This window comes from Apteryx rowi, unplaced genomic scaffold, assembly GCF_003343035.1.
Source record: "Apteryx rowi isolate R43461 unplaced genomic scaffold, aptRow1 scaffold_6, whole genome shotgun sequence".
In the NCBI taxonomy this organism is placed as follows: Eukaryota; Metazoa; Chordata; class Aves; order Apterygiformes; family Apterygidae; genus Apteryx; species Apteryx rowi.
The window spans coordinates 8,385,573-8,410,421 of NW_020450871.1; the positions used below are offsets into that span (position 1 = coordinate 8,385,573).

At 41.5% G+C, this 24,849-nt stretch overlaps 1 protein-coding gene across 2 annotated transcripts in view; it reads right to left on the reverse strand.

Annotated features, from left to right (window-relative positions):
• Window positions 1–24,849, reverse strand: part of XYLT1 (xylosyltransferase 1) — a 282,026-nt gene that overhangs the window by 66,463 nt on the left and 190,714 nt on the right. For both annotated transcript variants that reach the window (XM_026083266.1, XM_026083267.1), the window contains 2 exons: window positions 2,546–2,718; window positions 1,600–1,802 (listed from right to left, as the gene is read on the reverse strand). In XM_026083266.1, the coding sequence (XP_025939051.1) occupies window positions 1,600–1,802; window positions 2,546–2,718 (376 nt within the window). The remainder of the gene's footprint in view (window positions 1–1,599; window positions 1,803–2,545; window positions 2,719–24,849) is intronic.

Here is a 24,849-nt window from a genome sequence, read left to right on the forward strand (position 1 = left end):
AAGACTCTCAACCCCACAGACAGACAACTGGAAACATCCACAGGAACATGATGTATTTATACTCCCCCTGTCCGGCAGGCATTCCAGCCACTTATGCTTCACACATCACTAGAATTAATCTTCCTTGATTCAAATTCCCATCACCTATCTTTCCCTTTTTGGCCTTGCATTACTCTGCTGTTTATCATCAGCACAGCAATCCTCACTGGGAAAATGAATTATAGAAAACAAGCTAGCTTTTCCCAAAACTCAAGAGATACACAGATTACTACGGACCCTCTTTTACAGCCTCAGATAATATGTTAAAACTTTTAAGTTGCTTCCTGTTGGACACCAAAAGTGTCTCAATCAGATGCAACATGAAAAATTGGGAGTTCTTAATTCAAATCCTCACATTCTAATATTAATGTAACCTCTCTGACTCTTGTGTTCTTCCCTAATTTTCCACCCCCAAATGTGCCACATTTTTCTGGCAGTGCTTAGAAATGGGCACCAGCCATAAAGACTTTCATCAGTTCTCACAAAATCCTTCCCAAGGCAAAAACTCATGTTGATTTCAATTTTCACTTCAGTGGGAGCAGCAACTCCAGGAAGGGGCCCATAATTTGAGAGAGATCTTACAGAAAGCTAATCAGCAAAAGCCACTGAAAGCATCTAACATTCTATTTTTTTCTATTAGTATTAAAAGCAAATTATGCCACCACTCATTAGACAATTACTCAAGAAAGTTATTTCTTCTTTTCTCAATTCCTTTGAACATACAGGGAAATAGAAGTCACAAGGAGAATTTCCTCTTTTCCTCTTCTTGATAGCTTTTATAGCCTAAAAGCAACAGTTTAACCACATTTGGAATTTTTTTTTTATGGACTATCTGCTTTTGCACAATGTAGTAAACCTTACTGAACCCAGCTGTGGGGCCTGGGTTATGTAAATCCAGAAAGAATATAATTTCACTTAAAATCATAAGCCTTGTCATGTGGTGATGTGTGAAGTCCTCTGCCTGATGCCGTCTGAATAAAGATATTCAGGCAACGGCTGGTGTTGAAAATATAACTGACTACTAGCAACTTATTTGTCACTTCTACTATCATTATCCTCTGCAGAAGAAGTACCAAGAAAAGGAAAAGGAAAAATTATTTTCATTGAATCTATATTCACATCTTCAACACTTCTTAAGGCGTCAAATCAAACTGTTGATCAGAGCTCTGTGAGGGAGAAGTCTCCATGCTTGAGGTTCACTTGCTTAGCTGCACTACTTTACTGCTACTTTTCTCATCCCCTCTGGCAAATGCCCCATGCTGGAAATAACAACTCAGTAGAGCAGCACCTGCTTCCTCAGTAAAAGCGAAGACTCAGTGCCCCTGTCCCTCCTAGGCAAGCAGTGTAGATGTGTGGGGTACAGTCAGGCTTAGCTAGTGTCTCTATGGCAAAAGTGTGGGTATCAGACAGCAGTCTCACCGAGAGGAGTCTTCTGCTGTAAGACAGAAGAAACTGTCCCTCTGACCTCTGCTTCTTGCAGCACAACACAGACGCGTTGTCCCTTATATTATTAAACACTTTCGGAGCAAAACATGTACATTCTTAACATACTCATTGTACCTGATTGGGTAGTCGGCAGCACTGAGGTTAATGAAGAAATCCCATGGCCAGTCATTCATCTCCATTAAGTCCCTCATGCTCTGCAGGTAGGTGGACAGAAGACTTGCTCCTCCCCAGATAGTTGCCATTCTCCAAGAAGTTACTCTCACATTTGGGTACTGGTTGGCAAACTGGAGCACTTGCCGGTGTAAGTAATTGGATCGCTTTGCAGGAAAAAAAAAAAAGTAATACATTCAAGTTATGTCCAGAATTGTTCCTCCCTGTACTGACAATCCAGCTGTACTTCTTGAATACTGCCATTTTCAGATCAGTTCACTGCAACCTGGAGCCCATGCTATTTCCAGTATGCAGAGGGCTCCGAAGGAGATCAGGGGTCTGAAGGATCACCTTACTGAGCTTTTCCACTGCTTTGCCCTAGCTTGCAAAAGTGCACAACCATCTTTAGCTAAATGCTAATTTGGAAGTGTGCAGTGCCCCTCTATTATATTCTTTTTATTACTACTACGATAATCACTAATCACTGTAATTAACTCTTATTTATTATTTATCATCAGTAGATTCCAAAGGGCCTTATTAATGGAGCCGACTAGTTACTACCTCCATTTTATAGTGGGAAGTAAAGCAGTTTGTCCAAGGCACCTCAGTTCAGCTCTCCATCCAATAGGTCACAACCGTCAGCCTACATCAACTTATCAATTACAATTACTAAATGTACAACAGGCAGACATAGATAGATACTAGCAGACATATAAGGAGAAATAAAGGCTGTTACATAGGGAGGATAACAAGAAAGGAAAAAAAAAGTGGCTCCAAACATAGCAGATGGAGAAACAAAAAGTGATGTGTACTGTATGCAGCAGAGGTAAAGAGAAGATGAAGAAGACGACAAAGATGGGTAGACTGACAGATGGTGAGACAGGCAATTCATAACCAGTGATAATATTACCTTGTCAACATGAATGTAATAAAAATGGTCTTTATGGTAAATAGCCTTAAACATGCGTTGGAGCTGCCGAGAAGCTCTGCCATGAACCACCAAGACAAATGCGATCCTGACGGGGTTGGCTGGCATGTATTCCACGGAGTCCTCGTCCCACTGAATGTTGTTGTTGGCTTTTCCTGTTTGGAAACAAAACACAGGACATCTCTGAGCAATCTGCAGAGCAGGGATGCAGAGAGCAGTACACATTTCATCTAGGCTCATTTTTTCAAAGAACTGCTAATGGCAGCGAGAGCTCACGAGAGGTGCCAGACGGCAGGCCATGGAGACCCCACCCCACCCTTCAGCGAGAGCACAGGTTGCCCAACGTGCAGGCAGCAACCGTGCCAGCTTGCCCTGTGCTGTCCTGCCGGTGTGCTGTGCCTGCGCCGGCAGGAATTAGCACCGAGAAGCACTCAGATGCATCTGATCGTTAACTGAACTGGACGAGGCTCTATCAGAGTACGCACATTTGCATCTCCAGAGGAATCACCTCGAAGTTTCAAAGGATTCAAAAAATGCCAAGGCCAGTTTCTCCCTACCTGCCCTCTTACAAAAAAAAAAAAAAAAAAAAAAAAAAAAGGCCTTGTTTTATCAAAAGATCCTCATTCCTGCCATCCAAACAGCTCTGCTGAGAAGCTGGAAAAACTGAGACTTAGCAGCAGCCAAGGAGCTGGCTTATTATCTTGACTGATAGCATCTATTTGTAATGGCAGACGTATCCTGGAACATTTAAAAGGCAACCTGCACATCTTTGCTTCTTCAGGCGTGACAGGGAGCCTTACAATCCTATTTACAATTCATTTTCACCTTTATTTTAACACAAGAATTTCTGTTCTCCATTTTCTAAAGGAAACACTGCAGTTTAAGGTTATGACAGGATGTACTGATTAACTGAAGAGCTGGAGGGACATTTGTATTGAGGAATTCAAAGTGCTTTGTTTTGTTTTTGTGTGGCATCTCTTCCGCTCAAAAACCCGAACAGGATGGAAGAAAAACATCCTTTCATTCAAAAACTGACATTCTTATTTTTCCGTTAAACAACCTCTTCAGTTCTCTGATCTTGTGACGACTTCTCTCAGCAAAAATGATTTAGGAAGATACTTGAAATTTTGAATGTAAGCAGAACAAGGAAAAAAATTGCCCCCAAAGCTGCAACCTCGTGTGAGACTGTTAACACAACTGCTTCTATTCCTGCACAACCTTTTGGCCAAATAGGATGCTTCAGACTGGGTGCACAGGCAGGTGCCAGCTCACTAAACCCCCTCGGTCAGCAGGGAGCGTGGTCTCGCCGACAGCAGGATAGCCGCTCCCTGGCCCTTGCACGCTCTCTACTCTTGGGTGAGAGGAATGAGGAGGCCCACGAACCCTTCCCAGTCCGAACGGACGCACCGCAGACAGGCAGAATGCCCGTTAGCAGCTGCTGGGGGACAGGGTTTTAACCTGCTTCGCTGGAAAGTTGTTTCTCCCTCTGCCCTCTCAGAAACAGGGCAGAATTGGGGTTTATGCTGCTTTGCAGACACTATGCTACTCACCTTTTTTCCTCCGGCGTAAGAAGTTTTTCCTCTCCACTGGAAAGGCTGGGGGTTTTCCTACCTCCCCAAGAAAAGCTTAGTGAGCCAATTAAGCATCAAAGAGAGTTAGACATTAATTGATGCAATTTAGCAGGTCCAGGCCAGATATTCCTATTATTAGAGGTTAGGAGTCCCTAACCAACCAGAATGTGAAAGGCCCTCAGCAAACTTAGAAGTATGAAAGGCAGATCTGCTAACAGCCAGCGAACCCCAGAGACATCTCACCCTCTCAGCAGCACCGTTATAATTCGCACGGAGGGTCAGAGACCTGGACAAGGTTGGGAAGGGGACAGCTGCTGCAGGCATCTCGGAGATGCAGGGATAAATAAAGGAAGGATGAGATCCTGCACAAAATAATAGGGTGTTACATGGTAATAAAACTTAAGCTGTAAGCAAACCATACCCCCATGCCCCTCACTTCTCTTCCATTTGACTGAATTTCTGAATTCCTCAGCTGGCTACTGCTTTTACAAAAACTAAACTTCTGAAAACACCTTTGAGTTAAGTATTGCTGCTGCTGCCTGGAATGTGAATCACTGAGGAGCTTCTAGCTCAGTCACCGTCTTTTCAACTTGACATGGATCCTCTGTTTCTTCTTATAAACATTCAGGACTGTTTCGGACAAGCCACATCCAGCTCCTGCAAACAAAGAGTGCCTCCGTGGGATGCCTCCACCTCCTCCCACCTGCACGTACGCACCAGCTCAAGACTAGCTCTATGCATGGTGTGGATGCAGTAGGTTCCAGCTAGGTCGTGTGATGAACATGAGGCTGCACTTGGGCACAGTGGCCAGACAGCACAAGTATAGCCATGAAGCTCACTGCACTTTCCAAAACATCTGCTGAAGTTATTATCAAGTATGTTAATTTCTGCTTGATTTGATATAAGGAGCAAGAAAGTAGATGTTTGCCAAATGTGAAGAGAGAGTAACTCAGAGGGAAAGATGCTTTTTTCAGTTTTTGGAAACTGGAAATATACGTTGATAGAAGTAAACAATACCAAAAGCTTTCGATTTTTATACATATTAATTACAAAACAAAACTTGAACCTACAAAAAAAGCCTTTTCTTAATCCTTGCTGTTGCATCTTCTCCTTTTTAAACAAAACAGCATGAACCCAGAAAAATGGACCGATTAGAAGTTTGCAGAGTATGATTTCAGATTACCTAAACAACTTGATCCTCTTAATTGCACTGAAATGACATTTTTCCATAAGTAATTGACATATTCTTTTTTAAATAACCACAAGAGATGTACCTTACTGCAATGGCAGCAGCAAATTGTGGAAAGAGGTGGTTTAAACATCTCCCATAAATCTCCCTCATGTTCCTTCTCTTTAGCAGTGCAAGCGACCTGTCTCCCTGGTGGACTCACTTCGAGTAAAAATTTGTCCTTCCTACTCTAGAGATCCAGAAGAGCTGTATGTATAAGAGACGTGTTCTGTCTCTGGAATAAGGCTCTTTGCTGAGCTATATAAGAGGCTAACACGCAGCTATGTGCCTGCCCAGGAACACAGTCCTTAGACAACGAACATGAGAGCGCCTACCAGGTCAGAGTGGTCCATGGAAAGGCCTTCTCCTCCCGGCGGACCCCCAGAGAACATCTCTCTCTAGTAGCGCTGCCAATCGCTTAATGCGATTTCAGTGCCTGCAGTTGTATTAAGGCTGCCCATCAGGAAACTCCTGGCACCTTGAATCGCTCTTAAAAGGGACATCAACAACTTAAATGGCATTTCTATAAAGATTCATCCATCACTGACACAGTAAGACTTAGATGAACAACATTAAAAGATCAGAAAAAACCCTTAAACTTTCTTTCATCAATTCAGTTTATCGTGGACATGGGCATTTCCTCAGCTTTATAGTTTCTGCCCCATAGCTGATCACTCCCCATGTGTTTGTTTAGGTCTTTTGCACAGGAACAGGGACAGAAAGCGATTGTGAAAGAAAGAGAATATGCAACTGCAATTGCTAAAACAACCAGTTTTTCTTTTAAACTGCTTCGATTTCAAGCTGTTGATGTCCTGTTGACAGACTGAACTATTTTTAGTGGTTTTTAATTACATTTTTGGACAACTCTTTTCTGAAATTAGTGGCTTTCTATAATGACATGTAAAAGGTGAGAGGAATTTTAAAACAGCTATAGTGCGGGGCTTTTATTTTAAAATAACTTGCTTTTAATACCCACACTGTCATTTATCTAACAATTACTGAGAACAAAATCCTGCCAAATTTTCATCTGAAATGACACCTCACTTCATCAGGTTTCTGTAATAAATTCTTGTAGTAACTTATTTCCCTCTTTGTGATTTTCCTATTCTAGCCTCTTTTTCCATGTGTTTCCTCCTTGTTTCCCTTTTAAGTTCAGGTTTTGATAGTACCATTCTCCACCTGCATACTGTTATAGCCTCTTTAATCTAATCCTTTTCCTGGCTGCCTGGAATTTCATGCAGGTAAGAAAGTTGTATTTTTTCCACATGTCAGAAAAGCTGCTGCTTCTGCTGAATTCTGTTACTTCCCTATTTTCACTCTGTGGTTCATTAGCACCCTCTGTTCAGCAGACTGCTCCACTCATAATGAACCACACTGGTTTGTGAATACAACAAAAATGGCAGGAAACATAAACCTGAGTATCTTTTTACTATAAAGTACAGTGGGACTTCATTTTCAAGTTTTAAAGGTAGAGTTGTGTAAATCGTATCAGCATTAGACTAGCCCTAACCATTGCCCTTATCTAAGACCTCTCCTGCAAGCGTGTACCAAAGTCATCCCTGCCTGGTAAGGCCTCTGTGCTAATTATCTGCCTATCACGTAGGAGTGCGTCCCCTTCTGGGTGTTAGGTTATAGGACATAAAAGACACATCAGATGCTTTTCAATTAACAACATACCATATGGCAGTGATAAAAATCTAACTGGATTTTAAAACAGTACTTGCATTTGATAGCTACTTCAATGCCATCATAATATTGCGGTCTGCCACACTCACTAGAGCTCACGCAGGATACCATTTCCATTGGCCTCCCCTCTTGGTCACTTCAGCCTGAAGAAAAGCAGTTGGCAAGATCCGTTTCCTCTCCCTGGTGCCAGCCAGCCCCGTACAGTGGTCCCCGCTCCCTGTTCTCTCTCCTCCTTCTCGCCCATGCACTCACCAGCAGTTTGCTGCCCTCCTGCCATTCCCTACAACTCAACATCACCACCACTGGCCACCTCCCCATGGGCCATCTTCTGTCTTTCCAAGAAAAACAGATCAAGTCAGCAATGAATTCCCATCTTTTTCCACTCCTGATTGTTTATGGCAGTGTCTCAATTAAAATGCAGGGAGCTGAATCTGATCCCACCTACAAGAAGCTTCTCCGAGCATGTAAAACTCCAGATTCATTCTCCACTCTCTAATCCTGCTTAGTGCATGCCTTGCCTGTAGAGTGAACGTTCTTAGGGATTTAGGGAATTCCCTTTTTCTGTGGTGTTTTATCCAGATCTGTGTTTTATAAAATGCAATAAAGTGCCCACAATGTTAATGTAAGGTAAAAGAAAAACCCTCAAGAATACTAAGTTACAGTTATACCTTGGGAGTATAGCTCTAATTGGGGAAATAGATGGGAAAACAGTTCCACACACGAGCAAGCAGGTAGAGCGAATGGATTTGTCCTCATTACTCCCGTGTGGGGCACACTTAAGTCAGTAGCTCTGGTCAGACTTAGTAGTTGTTGTCTGTAAACTTCTGAAAGTTCAGTTTCATTATGTACTGGTAACAGCAGATAGAAAAGTAACTTCTAATGCTGTCTTACTTCAGAGAAACCACCACATGGAACATTCAACAAAAATGACAGTGCTCACATGGGTCATAAAAACCATATTTTTTTAGCTCTTGTAACAAAAAAGTATTTACTTTGCTATTGAAAAAAGTGGCATTTTGCACTGTGACCAAATGCCTTTCAGAAACATACTTGGTAAAAATGAAGTTGCACTTCTGGCTTCCTACCGAAAGTGTTACACAGTTTACACCAATGTTAGGAGGAAAGCACATACCTATTTTTGCATGTAACAGGAGAATCTCAGTTCTACTGCAACTTCAAATGGCCTTTATACACCCCAGAGAAATCAGTACTCATAATTGAGGGTTTAACCCTCAACTACTGCAGCATTACTAAATGCCAGAATAATAAACGTAGTGTAATCATTTCCATATTTGTTGTGGTGTCACATAACACTGTCACCCACCAATATCAGAACTCATCTGCTAATCTTTTACTTCTGTTGCTAATCAACAATATCCTCAGGCTTCTCTAGCAGCACAAAACAATCTTTTAATGAATTTTGTGAGCCATATTAGTTTTTGTAAATTAATCCACCGATTTCTACTCTCAACTGGTATTGTCTTGTCTATCCAACACAGCACCTCTGTATAAAAGTACCTGGATGCTGCTGCTAACTTTCCTGAACACAACTATAGCTTTGATACCAAGGGTCATTTGATAGAGGACGCCAAAAGAGTTATTGCTGTGTGGTTCTGCACACTATTTACTGTTAGTACATCCAGAAATGAAATCAGAAACCCTGCCGTTATAGCTGGAGCACTAGTCATAACCGCACCAAAGAGACCAAAGAGAAATATGCACTCCTTGCTTAAACTCACACGAGCAGTCCCATTCGCTTCAGCGGCACTCCTGCAGTGGTAGCCAGCCGAGCGGTAGCTGTCGAACTCAGATTTCCACTATAAATCCCTTCTTTGAAATTGCTCGCAACTCATAATAACCCAGCGGGTTGAAAATTTCCAAGCTTAGCTTTGTCCAAAAATGTTTTCCATCTAGGCTAGAGTGAAAACAGTTTTGCCATATTCGAATGAAGACAAGAATAAAAATTGCACGTTGCCTCATTAGAAAATCCAGTTTTTGTAACAGAGCTATCACCAGAGTAGTTGGAGGTATAAAAAACAAAACAGAGCTTTCTGGCAATATACTGGTGTGCCATGAGGCTCTCTTAAGAAGTCTTTGTTTGAAGGCTTGATAATAGCAAAATTTAACTGGGCTTAGATAAGAACATCTTCTCTTTCAGGAATTAAGGCACAACGATCCATTACAGAAAGTGCCTCGTTTGGCATCAAGCTCCAGAGGGGATGTTCTGCCTGCCTGCACTATTCTCCAGTTAACACAGCTTGCGCAACCAAGGTAGCTCCTGAAACACAGTGTGCATTAATCATACTTAGATGAAAAAGTAATTTTTCCTATACCAGAACCTAGAAAACCATCTCTAACAACATTAATCCCAACCTTAGGTTGTCTGTTTTCATCTCCAGCCTAGGAAATCATGCATTTGTTTCCATGGTGGCCCTGGTGGACATTTTTATTGAAAAAATGGAAGATTTTAGGTGAGCATTGATTTTTTTTAAATTATTATTTATACGTAAAAGGCCCACAGGTCTATTCTGATAGCCACAAAGTGCCTCTAGAATAAGGTTCTTTAGAAATGGTCAAATAAGAAAATGATACAAATTTTCTGTCTTACTTGGGTAAAAATCTGTGGAAGAGACCTCTGCCAAAAAATGGTTTTCACTACAAAGTGGGCTGAGGAATACATACAATTTTGATGAATTTCTACACTGACAACTAAAAGGCCAGATAACAGCGCTATGGACCAGACACATCGTGCTCATTGAGAGGTGGTCACCAGCTTTCCTGCACCTCTAAGAATAAGCAGGAGCTGGTAATATTTAGCATCTTGGGAAATCTACACCTGCACAGGCAACCTGGAACAAGCACATTCACAGAAGGGCCAAATTTCACCTCCAGCAGCAAAGCAAGCCACGTTCCCAATGAAAATAACTTACATGAATGGTCGTAAGCCTGGCTTCTCTTTGTGGGTTTTGTCTCACTCAGCAAAGAAAAAGAGGTGAAATCAGCTGAGCAGATCCTCTGTGCAGCTGTCTCCAGGGCACAGGGATTTGCGAGGAATGCTTGTTTTGCAAAATGAAATGCTACTGGTTATGTTCTGCAGATTTTCTTAAAATTGCTGCTACCTGTCCTTTTTATCTGTGGGTTTGTATTAAGTGCTTTGGATAAAATTTCAGAAATTATGCTACTATTGAAGAGCGGAGAATCAGTCTTTTTGCAGTAATGTTTTATCTCAACAACACTGCTCTAGTATTTTTTTTAATTCTCAGACTCTACTATGAATTGCAGAAGCAATTTATGATCCTCTGTAACTTCTTATGACCAAGTAACCCATAAGCAAAAATCAACGCAGGGTAGGTGGGAAGCAGTGAGACACAGTTTACGAGCGCTCAATGACTAGTCCGTTTAACATTAAAGAGAGAGATTTCCGTAACATTCCTCCACGCTGAGCAGAAGCCGGGGCTTGGAACGGGGGGCTGCAGACGTGGCACTTGGAGTCTGCTTTAATCATTTCAGGGAATTACAGGAGAAATGCAGGGCGGTCAGAGGAGCAGAGTCACTGCCTTATGGCTGGACTATTCATTTGAGAAGATTTCCTGAAAGTTTCTATACAGTGAATTTGTGAACTGTTAAGCAGTTCTGTATTCCTGCAGAATTTCAATACAATAAGGGAAAACCACTGTAGTGACAGATCTGGTTTGAGTTCCACCGCAACCCCAGTGCAGGAGGATTTCTTTCTTTTCTACAAACAGAAAGTGTGTGAAAGAAGGAAGGGAGGAAGACAGAGGACGCGTATAGAACTGTCTCATATTCTCAGTGGACCCAAAAGAAGATAAATTGTTTCTATGTTTTCCCAGGGAAAAAAGAACGAAGATTTTCCATTTTGGAATTTGAATACACTTCTCTCCCTGTTTTCTCATCCTTCTGTTATAGTTATTTAACATTCGTGTTGCAAGTATCACTTCAACAACTCATTCAAGAACTCTTGTCCAAGCAAGGTAGGTGCTGTCCATTAAACAAACACAGAAAGCCACTCTGCACCCGAAAACCTGGCGGACATTTTGCAGACAATTTGAAGGACTTATTGTAAATGAGGAACTCCAAGAACCTTGAGAGCAAAGATTTCTACCCTTTGTATCATGAAATCTGTGAAAGCTTTCAGAAACACACGTCTCTGCAAAGCATATCTCGGTACAGAACTTTGAATTATGAACACACATACATGGGCGCACACGTACTGCAACAATGCATTTTTATCAACCGATTTCAAGCGAAAGCAGGAAGCATTTGGCTATGAAGCATTTTGCCGTATTTCAAACAACTTTGCTTTGCCTTGCAGTCAGTCTCAAGCAGTTAAGTTATTGAAACCATTTTTATGTTTTACAAATGATGGTCTAATTATCAGACACTGGTATACTCCACTTGCAGCACATACTAAACTTAATTTATTATGATAACTATCTAGGCAGGTCAATAATCTTAATAACAAGCTTGCTCTTCTGACAATTCTAATTATGAAAATTGTAGCATTCCTGGGAGACAAATCTCAATTATTTGTTGCTTTGCTGGAGTATGTTAACCAAACCTTTTCTCCCTTTTCCCACTGACTCTCATGAATAAATAAATAACACTTGAAAGCAACAGTAAATTAATTAATGCTGAATTAGAATGAATTTCCTAATAATAATATTTATCGTATCAATTAACAGCCAATTAGTTCATCGTGATCAGCATTACTGCAGTAAATATTAAATACCTTTTAAATGATCATTAGTTAGTTTATTCAGTGACGTTACTGGACTTTAGAAAGATAGCCTAAGGCAGACCGCACAATGGATATTCCTTGCAGACAAGGGCTACTCCTTCATCTTGCACCTTATACCTTAGTTTTGCCTTAACATTTGGGAGGCAGCAATCTCTCCTCACTGCTACCATACCAAATTCAGCGCTCTCAGCTGGGTGGAATCAAAATCCTCATTCGCGGCAGCTGCTCCAAACAGGAGGGCATTCGCAGCCTTGGAAACTGCAAAGAAAAGACAGACCGCGATCTACACAGGTACCTGAATTGCTCATTACCGCCTAAGAAAACGCTCAAATAAAAGAGGTATTCATCTCGCCCAGCTTTCGGGCGGCTCCGTTTTCTGGCTAAGCTCTCTGGACTACACCCCCCGCTCACCCGGGAGGGACTTTCCTCTCTTCCATTCCTAACTGTAGAAACCTGTGGAAATCAACCCATCAATCACCTAAACCAGGAGTAATTCCTGAACATGCCCGTTCCGTGACCAGACACAAAACAAAAAAGTTGCGTTATCCTTTATGGACTAGAAACACGGCGCAAAGGTTTCCTTGCAACGCGGGGCGGCCCTCCCAGCCGGGAGCCGCCGCAGGGCGGACACCTCCCCGGGGCCCCGCAGCCGCCTCCGCGCAGCGCGGTAACCGCCGGGCAGCGCGGCGCTCGTCCCCGCGGAGCGGAGCGGGGGCGCGGAAGGAGGAGAGCGGCGCGAGAGGGCTGGGAGCGGCAGTTGCTTGGAGATCTCTGCCGACACAGATCGTTGCTACGGGTGCTCCTTGCAACGGTCCAAAACTGAGGCACACGGGAGTTTCTCACGACATAAGAACCCCCCGCAAGAGAAAACCGATGGCACAAGCGCACACGCCCTTAGGAAACCTCCTCCGCTGCCGGCGTGTTCACTGCGCCGCCAGCACCGCGGCTCCTGCGATGCGGCACGTCGGCCGCTCGCACCGGGGCACGGCGAGGCTCGCCCGCCCAAGGCAGCAACGCAGCTTCGGCGCCGAATCCACCGCGCTGCGTCTGCGGAGGCAGAAGGGCCCTTCGGAGGGTTACCCAAGCTGTGTCCATAGATGCGTAATCGGCCGGCGTGTGACAAAGCTCCTTTTGCTCCTGTCCTCACGTGTCCCCGGCAGAGCGGCAGCAGCGAGGGACCCCACTCGCATTAAGCGGTAAAATGCAGCTGTGGCTTGGGATGTGCATGAGGACCGGAGAAGCCCAGAGGTGCTCCTGGGGCCTGCAGTTTGCCCTAAGGGCGCCTAAATTAGACAGCAAGCAGTCTGCTGATCTAGGTGGTCTGAATGACGCACTGGAGGAGGACGCGCCTGCTGCAGGCGGAGAGGAACCTCCCAGGTCAGGTGCCAGCGGCAGGTTCCCAGGTGCTCGTGCCGAAGCCCAGCAATGGGTTTCAGAGCCAGCTCCTTTCCGCACCGAAGCCTTTCATCCCTCCTCCCTGCTCAAGGAGCTTTCACAACTCTTGTGCAGGACAAGCAGAAAATACAGAAAACATCCTAATTTTAATTCAGACTTTCTCCTCTCTCTTCTGCCTCAAATCACTGGCAAGTTTAATCCTCCAAGCAAAACAAGATGTTGAAAGCTAACTAGTTACTGCAGAACACCCAAACATATATTAAACAAAAAAGTAACAATAGCAACATAACAAATCCCAAGCATAACAGAAATATAGCCTTATCAAGGCTCAAGCCTCAAACTAGCATTTGAAAATAGCCTTTATTGATTCCAGTGCCCATTTTGTTATTTTGTGGTGTATATGGAGATTGCTACATCCATAATCTTTACTCCATCTCCTCCTATCACGCTCCCAGCATGAACAATCAATAAGGAGCAAAACCATAAGCAATTACATAGTTAAAATAGTCTCTACTTCACACGACCTCCCAGGAAATATTTGCGTACTGCTGAGATTACTAAGAAATGAATAGGTAGATAAAAGCAAGTTTGTCAACTGGCTAATCAATGTCCACCCATTTTCTTGCACTGTACTGTCATCTTTCAAGTCCCATCTGAAGTATCTTTTCCCCAGATATTGGTAAGAAATGAACAATTAATCATCTTAATCAGTTGGTGCGTGGCCAGAGCAACTTCAGTGAAATCAGCAGGACCAAGTTAATTCATACCACACGAGGATCCGGTCTGCTAAAGCAAAATTAGTCCTTCCTTTGAGATTCCCATTACATCTCTCTCCTATTTTTTTGGATTCAGAATTTGAAGGCCAGGGTCTGCCTATACTCTGTGCCCAAGACAGTCATGAACGCAATGGTGGGAACAGACAAAGAAAATGAAGACCCTTCCAGCTATTTTACGCTGCTGATTTAAAAAGGTCTAGTCAAATACTGAGAACAAAGAGAATTGATATTTACAAAAGCTAAAGTAAACTTGCAAACCTGTTCCGTGTGTCCACGTGTTGTAATATGTTGTAAAAGTTTAGACTTATATTTTAGCTGATATTAGTTGCATTGTAAGTGAAATTAATAGGAATTTCATAATAGGTTTGTAAAAAAGACCAAAAATAAATAGCACATGTACCGGCAGATACGTGCCAAAGCTTTCAGGCTTTGCTGATTCTGCCCCCATTTGAGTTAAGCTTTAAGGACTTCAAAAGCTGCAGAACTGGGACAAAGCTCAGTACTTTTAAGAATCTCATATTGTGGTAATAAAGGGTGCAAGAGACATCAGATCCATGTACCATAAATACGCAGACTTTGGCTTCCGCGCTAGCGGTGCTGGCTCGAGCTCTGCAGGTCACACAGCTCCGTCCAGCCGATGCTCCTCGCGAGACTCCCACATTTCCACTCTTTTTGCTTAAAGCTCCTCAGCTTGTCACCAACCCTTTAAAGGCTACGTAGGTGACCAAGACCTTTTGATGAGCAGAAGCTAACTGAATGGGAACCATTAGACAGGAATTAGCAGGCTAAATACTTTCCAAAGATCTGGGCCTTTAATATTGGCATTCATCTATACAATCATTTTGCTTTTCACTGTATTATGTGCATTAAATCAACTAATTCTGTGCAATTTAAATTTCCAAAGTAGTACAAAACCTTACCTTGTCTGCTTCATGCTCCCTGTATGAAGCACCTTTTATTTGTCTGTCTGAATAGTAACATATGAACTATTTTATCATTGATTAGTTTTTGTACTTCAAAAAAGCTTGCTACCATGCGCAGTACTTGAAGGGTAGCGTGAATAATCTTACTCAACACAGAAGAAAAAGAGGACCAATTTTCTTTTAGTATATTACTTGTCAGAGAGAGAAATAGAATATAATTATGTTGTGACATTACCAACAGCAAATACATTCTGCTGTAAGCAATTAACACTGGTTCTTTTGGCAGACTTCAAAAGATTATGGTCCATGGTATGCTAAGTTACAATAACATTTGAATAATAAATGGCACCACACTACTTCAGCTATGTTTTATCTTATCCCCACAGGTCAAAGTACAGGAGAAATAGATGGATGTTAATTCGTGCACAGACCACCCTGGCGTTGCAAAAACGTCTGTTCATGCGGAGAACATTCAGGAGGGAAATAAGGGCATTTTTGGAGGACCCAAACACTAGTTACAAGAAGTGTCAAGTGCTTTGGATCAACCTAAACAAAAAATTTGAAGCTGTACAAGCTATCAGAGAACTGAGGACTTCAGTCTGTCTGCTGGGTAGTAAGAGCTGAGGCGCCTTGCTGGAGACAGGACGGGCAGTGCCGTGCCCTGTTCCTGACGGGAATTCTCTCCAGGAGCTGTTGCTGATCAAGGGGGATTAGTGAAGATGGTTTAAGAAGAAAATCATTGAGCAATAATCCTAAACATTTCACAGTCAACAGATCTTTAATACAATCCCTCTAATCCAATTAGGGTGCCTTGAAAATCATATCGGAAACGCTACGCTTCCTTGTGATCTGTTCTGCGCAAGTGAAACACCCAGTTAGGAGAGCGCGGTGCAACGCCGGCTCGGCTTTCCTGCTCTGCTCTCCACCCTCCTCCGCAGATGAACAGCAACCTGCCCGGCACCACACTGCCTCCAGCTATGTACGCCGAGTTACCAGCGAACGCGCGGGCTATAACACGTTATTCATGGTGCGTATTCCCAGCAATTGCAGAAACTCGCCATACAGAAGATGGCTTTTAAATATTAAAATCTCTTGCATTCATAAACATATATAATTAAATACGCATGAGAAACTGAACACACAATTTTAACTCCATATTTCACATCTGAATAGCAGATTACTTAGAAACACTGGTAATAAGTGGAGTAAAGCCTTAGCAGGTGGATATGGACATTGTCCTTACGACGCTACTGAGGTTTCATCCCCTTGGACCAACGGGCAAACAACCCCTAATACAACAAGCTATTCACAAGCAAGGCACAAATCACTACCAGTTCCAGCTTCTCTTAGCCTGACTTCTTAAACATTCTCATGAAAATTATCTGGATTGTTTTTCACAGGGATGTATATTCACACTTATGTTTATGGGCAAAGAATAGAGAGAAAAAGTGTACTCTTGTTGCTGTGATAAAGCATTTTTACTCTATTACTCCATCAAAGCATAAAAGGAGCTCATTAGCATATCACCAGAGGAAAACAATGGAAAAGCAAATTGCCAGCAAAGGAAAATGCTCAAAAAACCAAAACAAAATGATTTTTCTGTATTTCGCTAGACATATCAGTTTGTTTTAAAAAACAACATGCAGAAAATGTCATTTTATTGACTAAAGGAATTACTGGCTCCTGCTAAAAGCAACTGGGGTGAGTTTGTATGTGAAATATATTCTTGTAACAATGAAACCATAATGTATAAACTGGGTTTATAAATTTCCCACAGATTTTAACAAGGCTAGGATGTCCTTTGATGCTGAGCAGCTGCTCAGGCAGTAACTCAGAGAAGAGTCCCTTCTGTACTGCAAATGATGAATGGCTGCACAGTGTTTAAAACAAAAATTTTAATGCTGACCTTTTCTAAGGACAAAAATAATAGTGGGTATTATATTCTAAAATTATTTTAGCCCTGTTCCGCAGGGTATGTTGAAGGATGCCTTCCTGTTTTGGAGCTGCCCACTTCACATTATGCCGTCAGAGGCATTGCCTTAACACCAGGGCACATGGCAGCCCAGAGGAGTCATTTGCCACCGCCCACGGGTGGGACGGATGTCGCAGCTCTGGCAGGGCTGCGTGTGCCCTGGCATAGGCTTCGCGGCAGGTCTGCTTGCGTGGAGCTTCAGGACTGCAACTGCAGCCATGCTGCTGAACTTGGAGAGTTTGGCAGCAGTGAGCACGATCTGTTGGTGTGAATCTCTAGGAATACCTTCCGTACCCAGCGCAGCATAGTATGAAACAGGCACGAGTCCAAGTAGTTATGCATTTAAATTAGGCAAAGTGAGTGTGTTGAAACTCCAGATGCAATTCAGTAGTATCAGCTTCCAATATAATTTTTTTTTTTCCTGCCACCTAATTGCTCATACACGACATATCTGACCACCCTGTAACAAGAGCAGGCTTAAAAAAAAAAGTTTGTGTTCCGTTGTAATTCAGTTCCTTCTCCTCTAAGAGAGGGGAATGGGGCCCCAGTGAGGAGCTCAAACTAAACAATTCATTCACAGCTCGGCTTTTATGGTAAACTGGGACTGAAAAATCACCAACTGGTGGCAAAACTGCTAAGCAAAACTAATTTAGGAGATGAAAAAGTGTGAAACGTAAGAAACATCTCACAGCCTGTAAAATGACATGTTTATTTAAAAAAGAGACCAGGGAAAATAAGAAACATTGGCAGAGCAGAGCAGTAACAACTGCAAGACTCCCTGGCTGGCAGCCGGTTAAAGCTACCTGCAGTTCTGCGGGGAAGGGCTCCGCAGCCCTCGAGCGCGCAGTACCCCAACAGCAGCACATAAAGCAGCGCAGAGGCGAAGTGAAGCCAGTCCTTCCAGCAGTTAATACTCTGCACATCCTTAGCAAGAAGAGAAGAGGGGGGAAGAGTGACAGGGAAAAAGCACCAACAGGTTTGTCGCAAATAATAGTAACTATCCACTATAATACATTGCAATTCCATCGGCAAGGGTCGGATCAGCAAGGATCATAACCCCCATCCCAAAATACAGACAAGTGCAAAACCACAACACCAAAGAAATAGGAATTATCAAGGGCTCCAACTATAGGCAGTGTTTGCTCCTGCTGCTGCAAACACTTCTGGCTGGCTACGGGCTATCAGGAAGTTCTTACAGCTTAAAAGTTAAAAAAACAAGGAAGGATTTTAATTATAAGGATAGATATGACATTTTAGTTCTTCTGCCAAATTCATTTCAGTCCATCTCCCGCTACGAAGCAGGAGTCACCCATCTGAAATCAACAGTGTAAAATTGGTATCAAAAGAGAATTAGCACGTCTGAGCCAAACTCTGCTCAGTTTGCTCACGGCTCAGCTCCTAGCAAGTCTTGATCTATATAAACGCAGATTAACTTGGAGCTTCCTTAACAATCCCACATTTTTGCTGAAAGACTCAAACATGACTGAACTGCAATTTCGTTGAAATATCATTTCTTTTCCAGTATCTTTATTTTGCCATTAAGAGAATTATCAAGAATCTGTTCAAACTCACTCCCAATGCGTTATTACTTAAAGGAGAGTGGTGCATGCCTCCAGACCCCCTTCTCGGCCCCTTTTCCTCTGTCACACAGCAAGACTGCCAGGGCAAAAGCCAGCGACACGGGCCCACGGTCAAACTAGGTTGTTTCTGAGCATCCTGAGCCTGTGTCTCAGTAACGCCGCCCTCCTGAAACCTGAGAGCTTCTGTCCTGCCACACTCACTTGAAGCACTCAAAGATTGTAGGCCTAATTAATACAGTTAAAAATAACGACGAACTGGCCCGTTGAGCATGCTTAGAAGAGTTTTCAATGGTGTACAACTTTCTTATTTTTCCCCAGGCAAAGTCGTGATTCTTCAGTGGATTCTGCCCATGCCACATTTTACAACTCAGCTGTTTTTGCTGTAACCTCATTTTAAAAAGCGCAGTTGAATTGTCTTCCTATCTAATCAGTTTGAGTATTTATTTCTAGAGTCAGGAAAAAGTCTTTTTTTTCACTTTATCATTAGTTGAAAGAAGTTTTAACATTACCACTAAACTTCAATGTTAAAAAAAGAAACCCAGCAAAAATACACCCGTAAGACAGCACTCAGGACTGAAAATGTCTCTCCTTAGAAGGAAATCTTTTAGAATGATTCAGAATATTCTTTCAAATATGAAAAAAAGCATAAAAAGCAGTTTGCTTACTACTATGACCTTACTTTTACAGCAAGTACCATCTTAATGTAAAAAACTTCCAATTCTGAAATAACTGTTTAAGTTAACCAATTCAATGTGTTATGACACCAAATGTTTAGTGTTCAACAGAACAACTTTCACAGAGTAAAAGTCAACATCTGAAATAGGATGCCTGTTGTGTTGGCAGCCCTTTTATTATAATAAAATCACTCTTCAAATATTTGGCTTAGATGCAGAAGCCAAGTTGCATGGAAAGGGTTAATATTATGCTAAATGAAGAAATACTTTAAAATAAACAATTATACCTAACACTACAATTACGTTGCCTTAGTATACAGTCCCAGAGGAACACAGACCTTTTGCCACAGGCAGATTTGCATGTTAATATGAAACCCAATGTGTGTTCATTTTAATTACATATGTGCCTGCTGAGAACATATGATAGAGTCCAAAAAGCTAATTCATTATCAGCATGACAGCAGGAACTAATATTAAATCTTGCACACCAAGTAAGTTTTCTAGACTACCAATTACCACACAAAAATAGGATGCATTACAAATGTGGTAATCAGCATGAAAGTAAAATGTGAACAAAATATTGCTAAATAGAGTTCAACTCTGAGGAATGGAGAGAAAATTCATTGCTTAGCCTATATTACTGCCCTGCCCCGCTGGGACAGAGGTGGAACTATGATGGCCAGCAGTGGGTATAGTAAACCTCCAAGTAGTTCATATCAACTTTCTTTTCAAAATAAGTAGTGGTCACTTGGTCTGATTCTAATTTGACTTGCACCAGGTTTACGTTGACTTTCATGGTGTTAATCCTCACTGGCACTGTAATAAAGTGGAGACACCATTGTCTATAAACCTCATTAGTTAGTTAAGCTACATACTTCCATTACTAATTCCCTTTAGTAAACATATAATAGCAGTTCAAAGGTTTTTTTCCGCCCTTTTTATAGTTCGTAGCCTTAAATTTTGTGCATTTCAAAGATGTTACTGAGTGTTCGATTCATGTCCTCATGAATCCTTGACAGGTTTCTTGCATGAATTCATTTCAAGAGTCCGTTTATAGCTCTTAACTTACCCACATGCTAATGTGCTTTTCGTATTAGACACATTTAGATTTACTTTTAATTAATGGTCATATTCATGCATCATTCAGCATTTTATAAAGAAACTGCACGGCTTATGAAGAGCCGTAAAAACCCTAGAGCAAATCCACACTGATGAACTAACCCTTGGGAAATGAGAGACAAATACAATTTTGAAGGATGCAGACACCTACCAATACTTCTAACTGCATCTTTACCCGCTTTTTTTTTGCTGTACTGATTCATTATTAACTAATAACTACTGAGTCTTCCCAACAGAGCATTTTAAACAACAGTTAACTTTCTCTATAGATGATTATGAATCATAAAAGTGTATCTGCGTGTTCAAAGCAATAAACAAGTCCACGTAGGGAGCCTGAACTCCTTGAAGCCTGATGTTTTAGGGATGTTAAGCACCTGCTGTGTAGCATTATGCAATTCTCATTCTAGCTTAATCCAATTAATCTGAAGACACGTAAGATCTTCTGCATTTTGCCTCAGCACAGTTAAAAAGGAATATGATGGCATTTTAGAAAAGCTGCAGTGTCAGTCAGGTTCACTGGTTTATCCAAATGAAGCTCCACCAATTTAGGCCAGCTAAAAATTATCATTTTCAGTTCTCAGCTAAGATATGAAGAAAAAACTGTCAAATCTCAATTATTTCTACTCAAGATTTATGCAAATGATGAAATAAGTTTCATCAGCCTTGTAATGCATTCATGGGGGATGCCAGGTTTCCATGTTTTGCTTTAATTTTGGACAAACTCACTAAGTTTTGAAGCTTTACTGGGGGCAACTTTGTGCTATTTCAGCTAGATAGTTTTACATATAGGTTGAAAGAAATTTGTAATGCTTGAAGATGAAAACTCACTTGGAGATGCTATTTGTCCATTGGATAATTTTTTTCATCTCCACCTCAAAAAACAAGTCTTCTAATATTCAATGAATTCAAGAACACCTCCTCATTTAAAATCTATGACTGAGTTTCTGAATCTTTAGCTGAGAGCAAATCAGAAAGGAAACTACACTTTCCACTGACGAGAGCTTCTTCCGGATTTCTCTTCAGCAGATCAGGAAAGGTTTCCCTACAGGGTACCGCGCATCACTTGTCAAAGCAATGCAGCCCATTTGCTCTTCATGTCTGCTTGCTGCACATACTATACTGATCCTCTGCTCCTCAGTCTTCACTATGTTTAGCTATTGTCTCAACAAGGACTTTATTTTTTCTGATTGACTGTGCGTAGTATTTCTTTCCAGTGTTTCAACTGGTACATAGACAGAAAAAGAGCAGCTTCAGCTGTGCTTACTGATTCCATCATCTGCCTTCTACATAGAAAGCCCAGGTCCTCACTATGTTTTCTGGACAATGCAATATAAAATTACAATGTCCATAGCCAGGTAAACTCTAGATAAGGCTTGCATGGTACGTAGGGCCTTTTTGATGACCATTTAAGATTTGATCAATCTTAACCAGATTGGCCCTCTCTGAGGGCCATTTCCCAGTGCCATCCTGTGGTCTTGTTTCCAGCTTCTCCAAGGCTGTGTGCTCATATCCCACTGATCCGCCATTTATTTCCTATACTCCAAGTACCAATCAGTCAAAAGTTGGCTTAATCATCTGCAGTATATGCTTGATGCATCTTGGCAGCCAAAATATTTGTGGCCCTTCTCTTTTCCTCCAGGAAGGGGCCAGCAGCCCTCTGGAAGGATCTGCGTGCCCCCTCCCAGGAGAGTCAGCTTGTGAACGCAAACTAACCTGATTCTGCTCAGTCACCATGAGCATTTTTACTCACCTTTCAAGGCAAATAGGATTTGCACTCAATTCCCAAGACAAATTACTACTTTATTTTTTCTTTCTAATATTTCTTTCTGTCTCCTAATCTTAATCCTTCTAGTTTACGGCTCAATCCTTCTACAGGGATTCATAGCAAAAATATAATATCTTTCCTACTCTTAGATATTAAGATGGATCATTATTCCTCCTGATATGTTAGAAGATATTTATCAGCTTGAGTTATGAGGCCTTTCTGACTGTGAAGATTTAAACATCAATTTAATGCCAACTTAAAGACTTCTAAAAGTGTAGGAGATTGCATTAGATAAATAATTTAACATTAAAGGGTATATCAAGGCAGACATTATTGCAACCTTCCACCAATCAATCACCATTTTCCATGTTTATCCAATTTTCATCTCAAGGCTCCACACATCAAATTGCTAGACATACACTACACAACTGGAATAACTTCATCATTGAATAAAATTGCATGGCCATTAAAATTTTCTAATATCAAGATAGCTGACATTATGTTAAATATTGACTTCAATTCCACAGGGTAATAAATTCAGACCTAAATCAAATCTTTCATAGATAGCTGATTCATAATGAAAAATTATTGTTTTGTCATTTTACCTTAGGAAATTTACTATGGAAACCAAATACAATACAGAGCAGTCTTAGAAATATATGGTACTCAAAAACAAAGCTACGTCTAGCCTTTCTGAAACACAGGAGATGGATTTGTTTTGGTACATAAATATCAGACAAGTTAATAGCTACTGAATCAAGAGAGAAAGCTACTACCGTGCTTCTCCCAGGCCTCTAATGCAAAAGTAATCAGGGGACCCACTCGATAGTTTGCACGTCTTGCAACCAACAGCCATCGCTAGCGAGTCCCTGCAACACACTGAAGCTGCAGAGCCGGAGAGAAAAACGGAGGGGAAACATGGCAGAAAGCCTCTGCTCTGGTTTCACATTTGGGCACAGCTGTGGTGCAAAGCCCAAAAACCGCTGCCAGCGATACGGCACTGAATTCACTGAAGGCTGCACGGGCTCCCTTGCCTGCCGCCACCCCCACGAAACCTCGGCGGGTCAGTGGCAGAGCTATCGATTTGAAAGCTCACATTAAGCGACTTCACAGAAACTCTGTTACCGGTCTTTTCCCTAAGAGACATTTGTTCAGCTTAAGGCTTCAAACTCTTTTAGAAGACTCAGAAAAGGTTACTATTATTTTAATACAAAATTATTTCCATGTTTTTTGATAAGCAGGTTGTAAAATCTACTTAAATATCAAGATAACAACAATAATGCCATATGCTATCTGCATATATTTGCAAAGGAGTTGAGTGCCTTTTTATCCCTGGTCTGTACTTGAGAGAGATGGCACAAGTCGCCCAAGGTGTCCTGACAAACCTGTGACGTATCAAGGAACGAAACCCAAGTCTCCATGTGCTAGTCTGGTGCTTATTTTTGAGTGTTTATGTGCTTGTTTTTATGATACGCCACAGTGGAGCACTGTCTTGCTGTCACTCTTTAGTCAGGAGCTCTCTAATGATTTCTGTCAGTAATCGCATCCCCAGGTGATAATCTAATAAGTAGACTTTGAAAAATATATTCTTCCTTCATAGGGACAACAGGAGAATCATCTTTTTTTTTTTTTTTTTTTTTTCCTCTCCTAAATGAGATTTCTGCTTGGACAAATTCCAGTATAATTCTCTGAGCCATTTCAAGCTTGCATTGGGACTTTCTAATTTTCCTCTTATTTCTTCCCTAATTTTTGCAATTTTCAGTGATAAAAAAGAAACATCAAGATGCAGAGATGATCCCATCTCCATGTTTGCCAATTATGCATACATACAGCTATAAATGACAGAGAAATGAAAATGTGGGAACCTGTGTGTTAATTCCACCCTTCCCAGAGTAAAGGATGAAGATGAATTTAACAGGATTTGTCATCAAGGAGATCCATGTAGTGGATAAGTTTGAATAGTGTTTTTTTTCACTGACTGAGCGAAAAAATGCCAGAGATGTCTGAAGTCTCCTCACAGTGTCTCTTGGGAACCTGACAGAAATGATTCTCCTGCTTGCTTCTCAAAGCTCTGCTGGTAGAACATTTCCAAAATCAGAACTGCTACAAAACTGTTCTTGCTCCCAAAATACTGGATAGATACGCTTTGCTTAGGACCATAAACTTCCATTGACAGGTAAGAGACAAATCTCCAGTCCTGAACATCTCTTCTCTTCTTCATCTTTGCTAGCTCCTGCTGGAGCAAAACTGTCTTCTTTGTCCTTGGTAATCTTAAAATTACAGATAGAGGTGCATAGAGAGATTTTAAGGTTCATTGATAAACCTTATTAAGACCAATGCATTAAGTTCTTGATCCAATGCCAAAGGAAATCACCAAGGGTGATGTCTCATCATATCCCACTGGAATTAGACTGGATACCTAAAGATAGCAGTTGCGATTCTCCCGGAAATGGAAAGGATTTGGGTACTTTACTCATTTAGACTCTTGAAGAAATCCTAGTATGAAAAGTAAAAATGAGCTCTGCCTTGATGGACTCATGGAATGAAGCCAACATTGGTTGGCAAACTTATAATCGGAGGTTGAAACTTAGACATTTGAGCAGTCAAGAGGTACTGCCCTTCATTAAATAAAGTACCCTTTGTTCTGACATTAGCTAATGAACAACAAGCCAGCAAAAACAGACAACTCCTAAATAAAAGTCTCTTTCCAAGTTGTGTTATTTTTATTGCCACCTGAAATTTTAGATAGGTAAAGCAATCTGCAGTCAAAATGACATCAGTGAATCCGTATGTTCTAGACTCCTGTGGAAGGAGCAGAAACTTAATAGTGAGACTGAG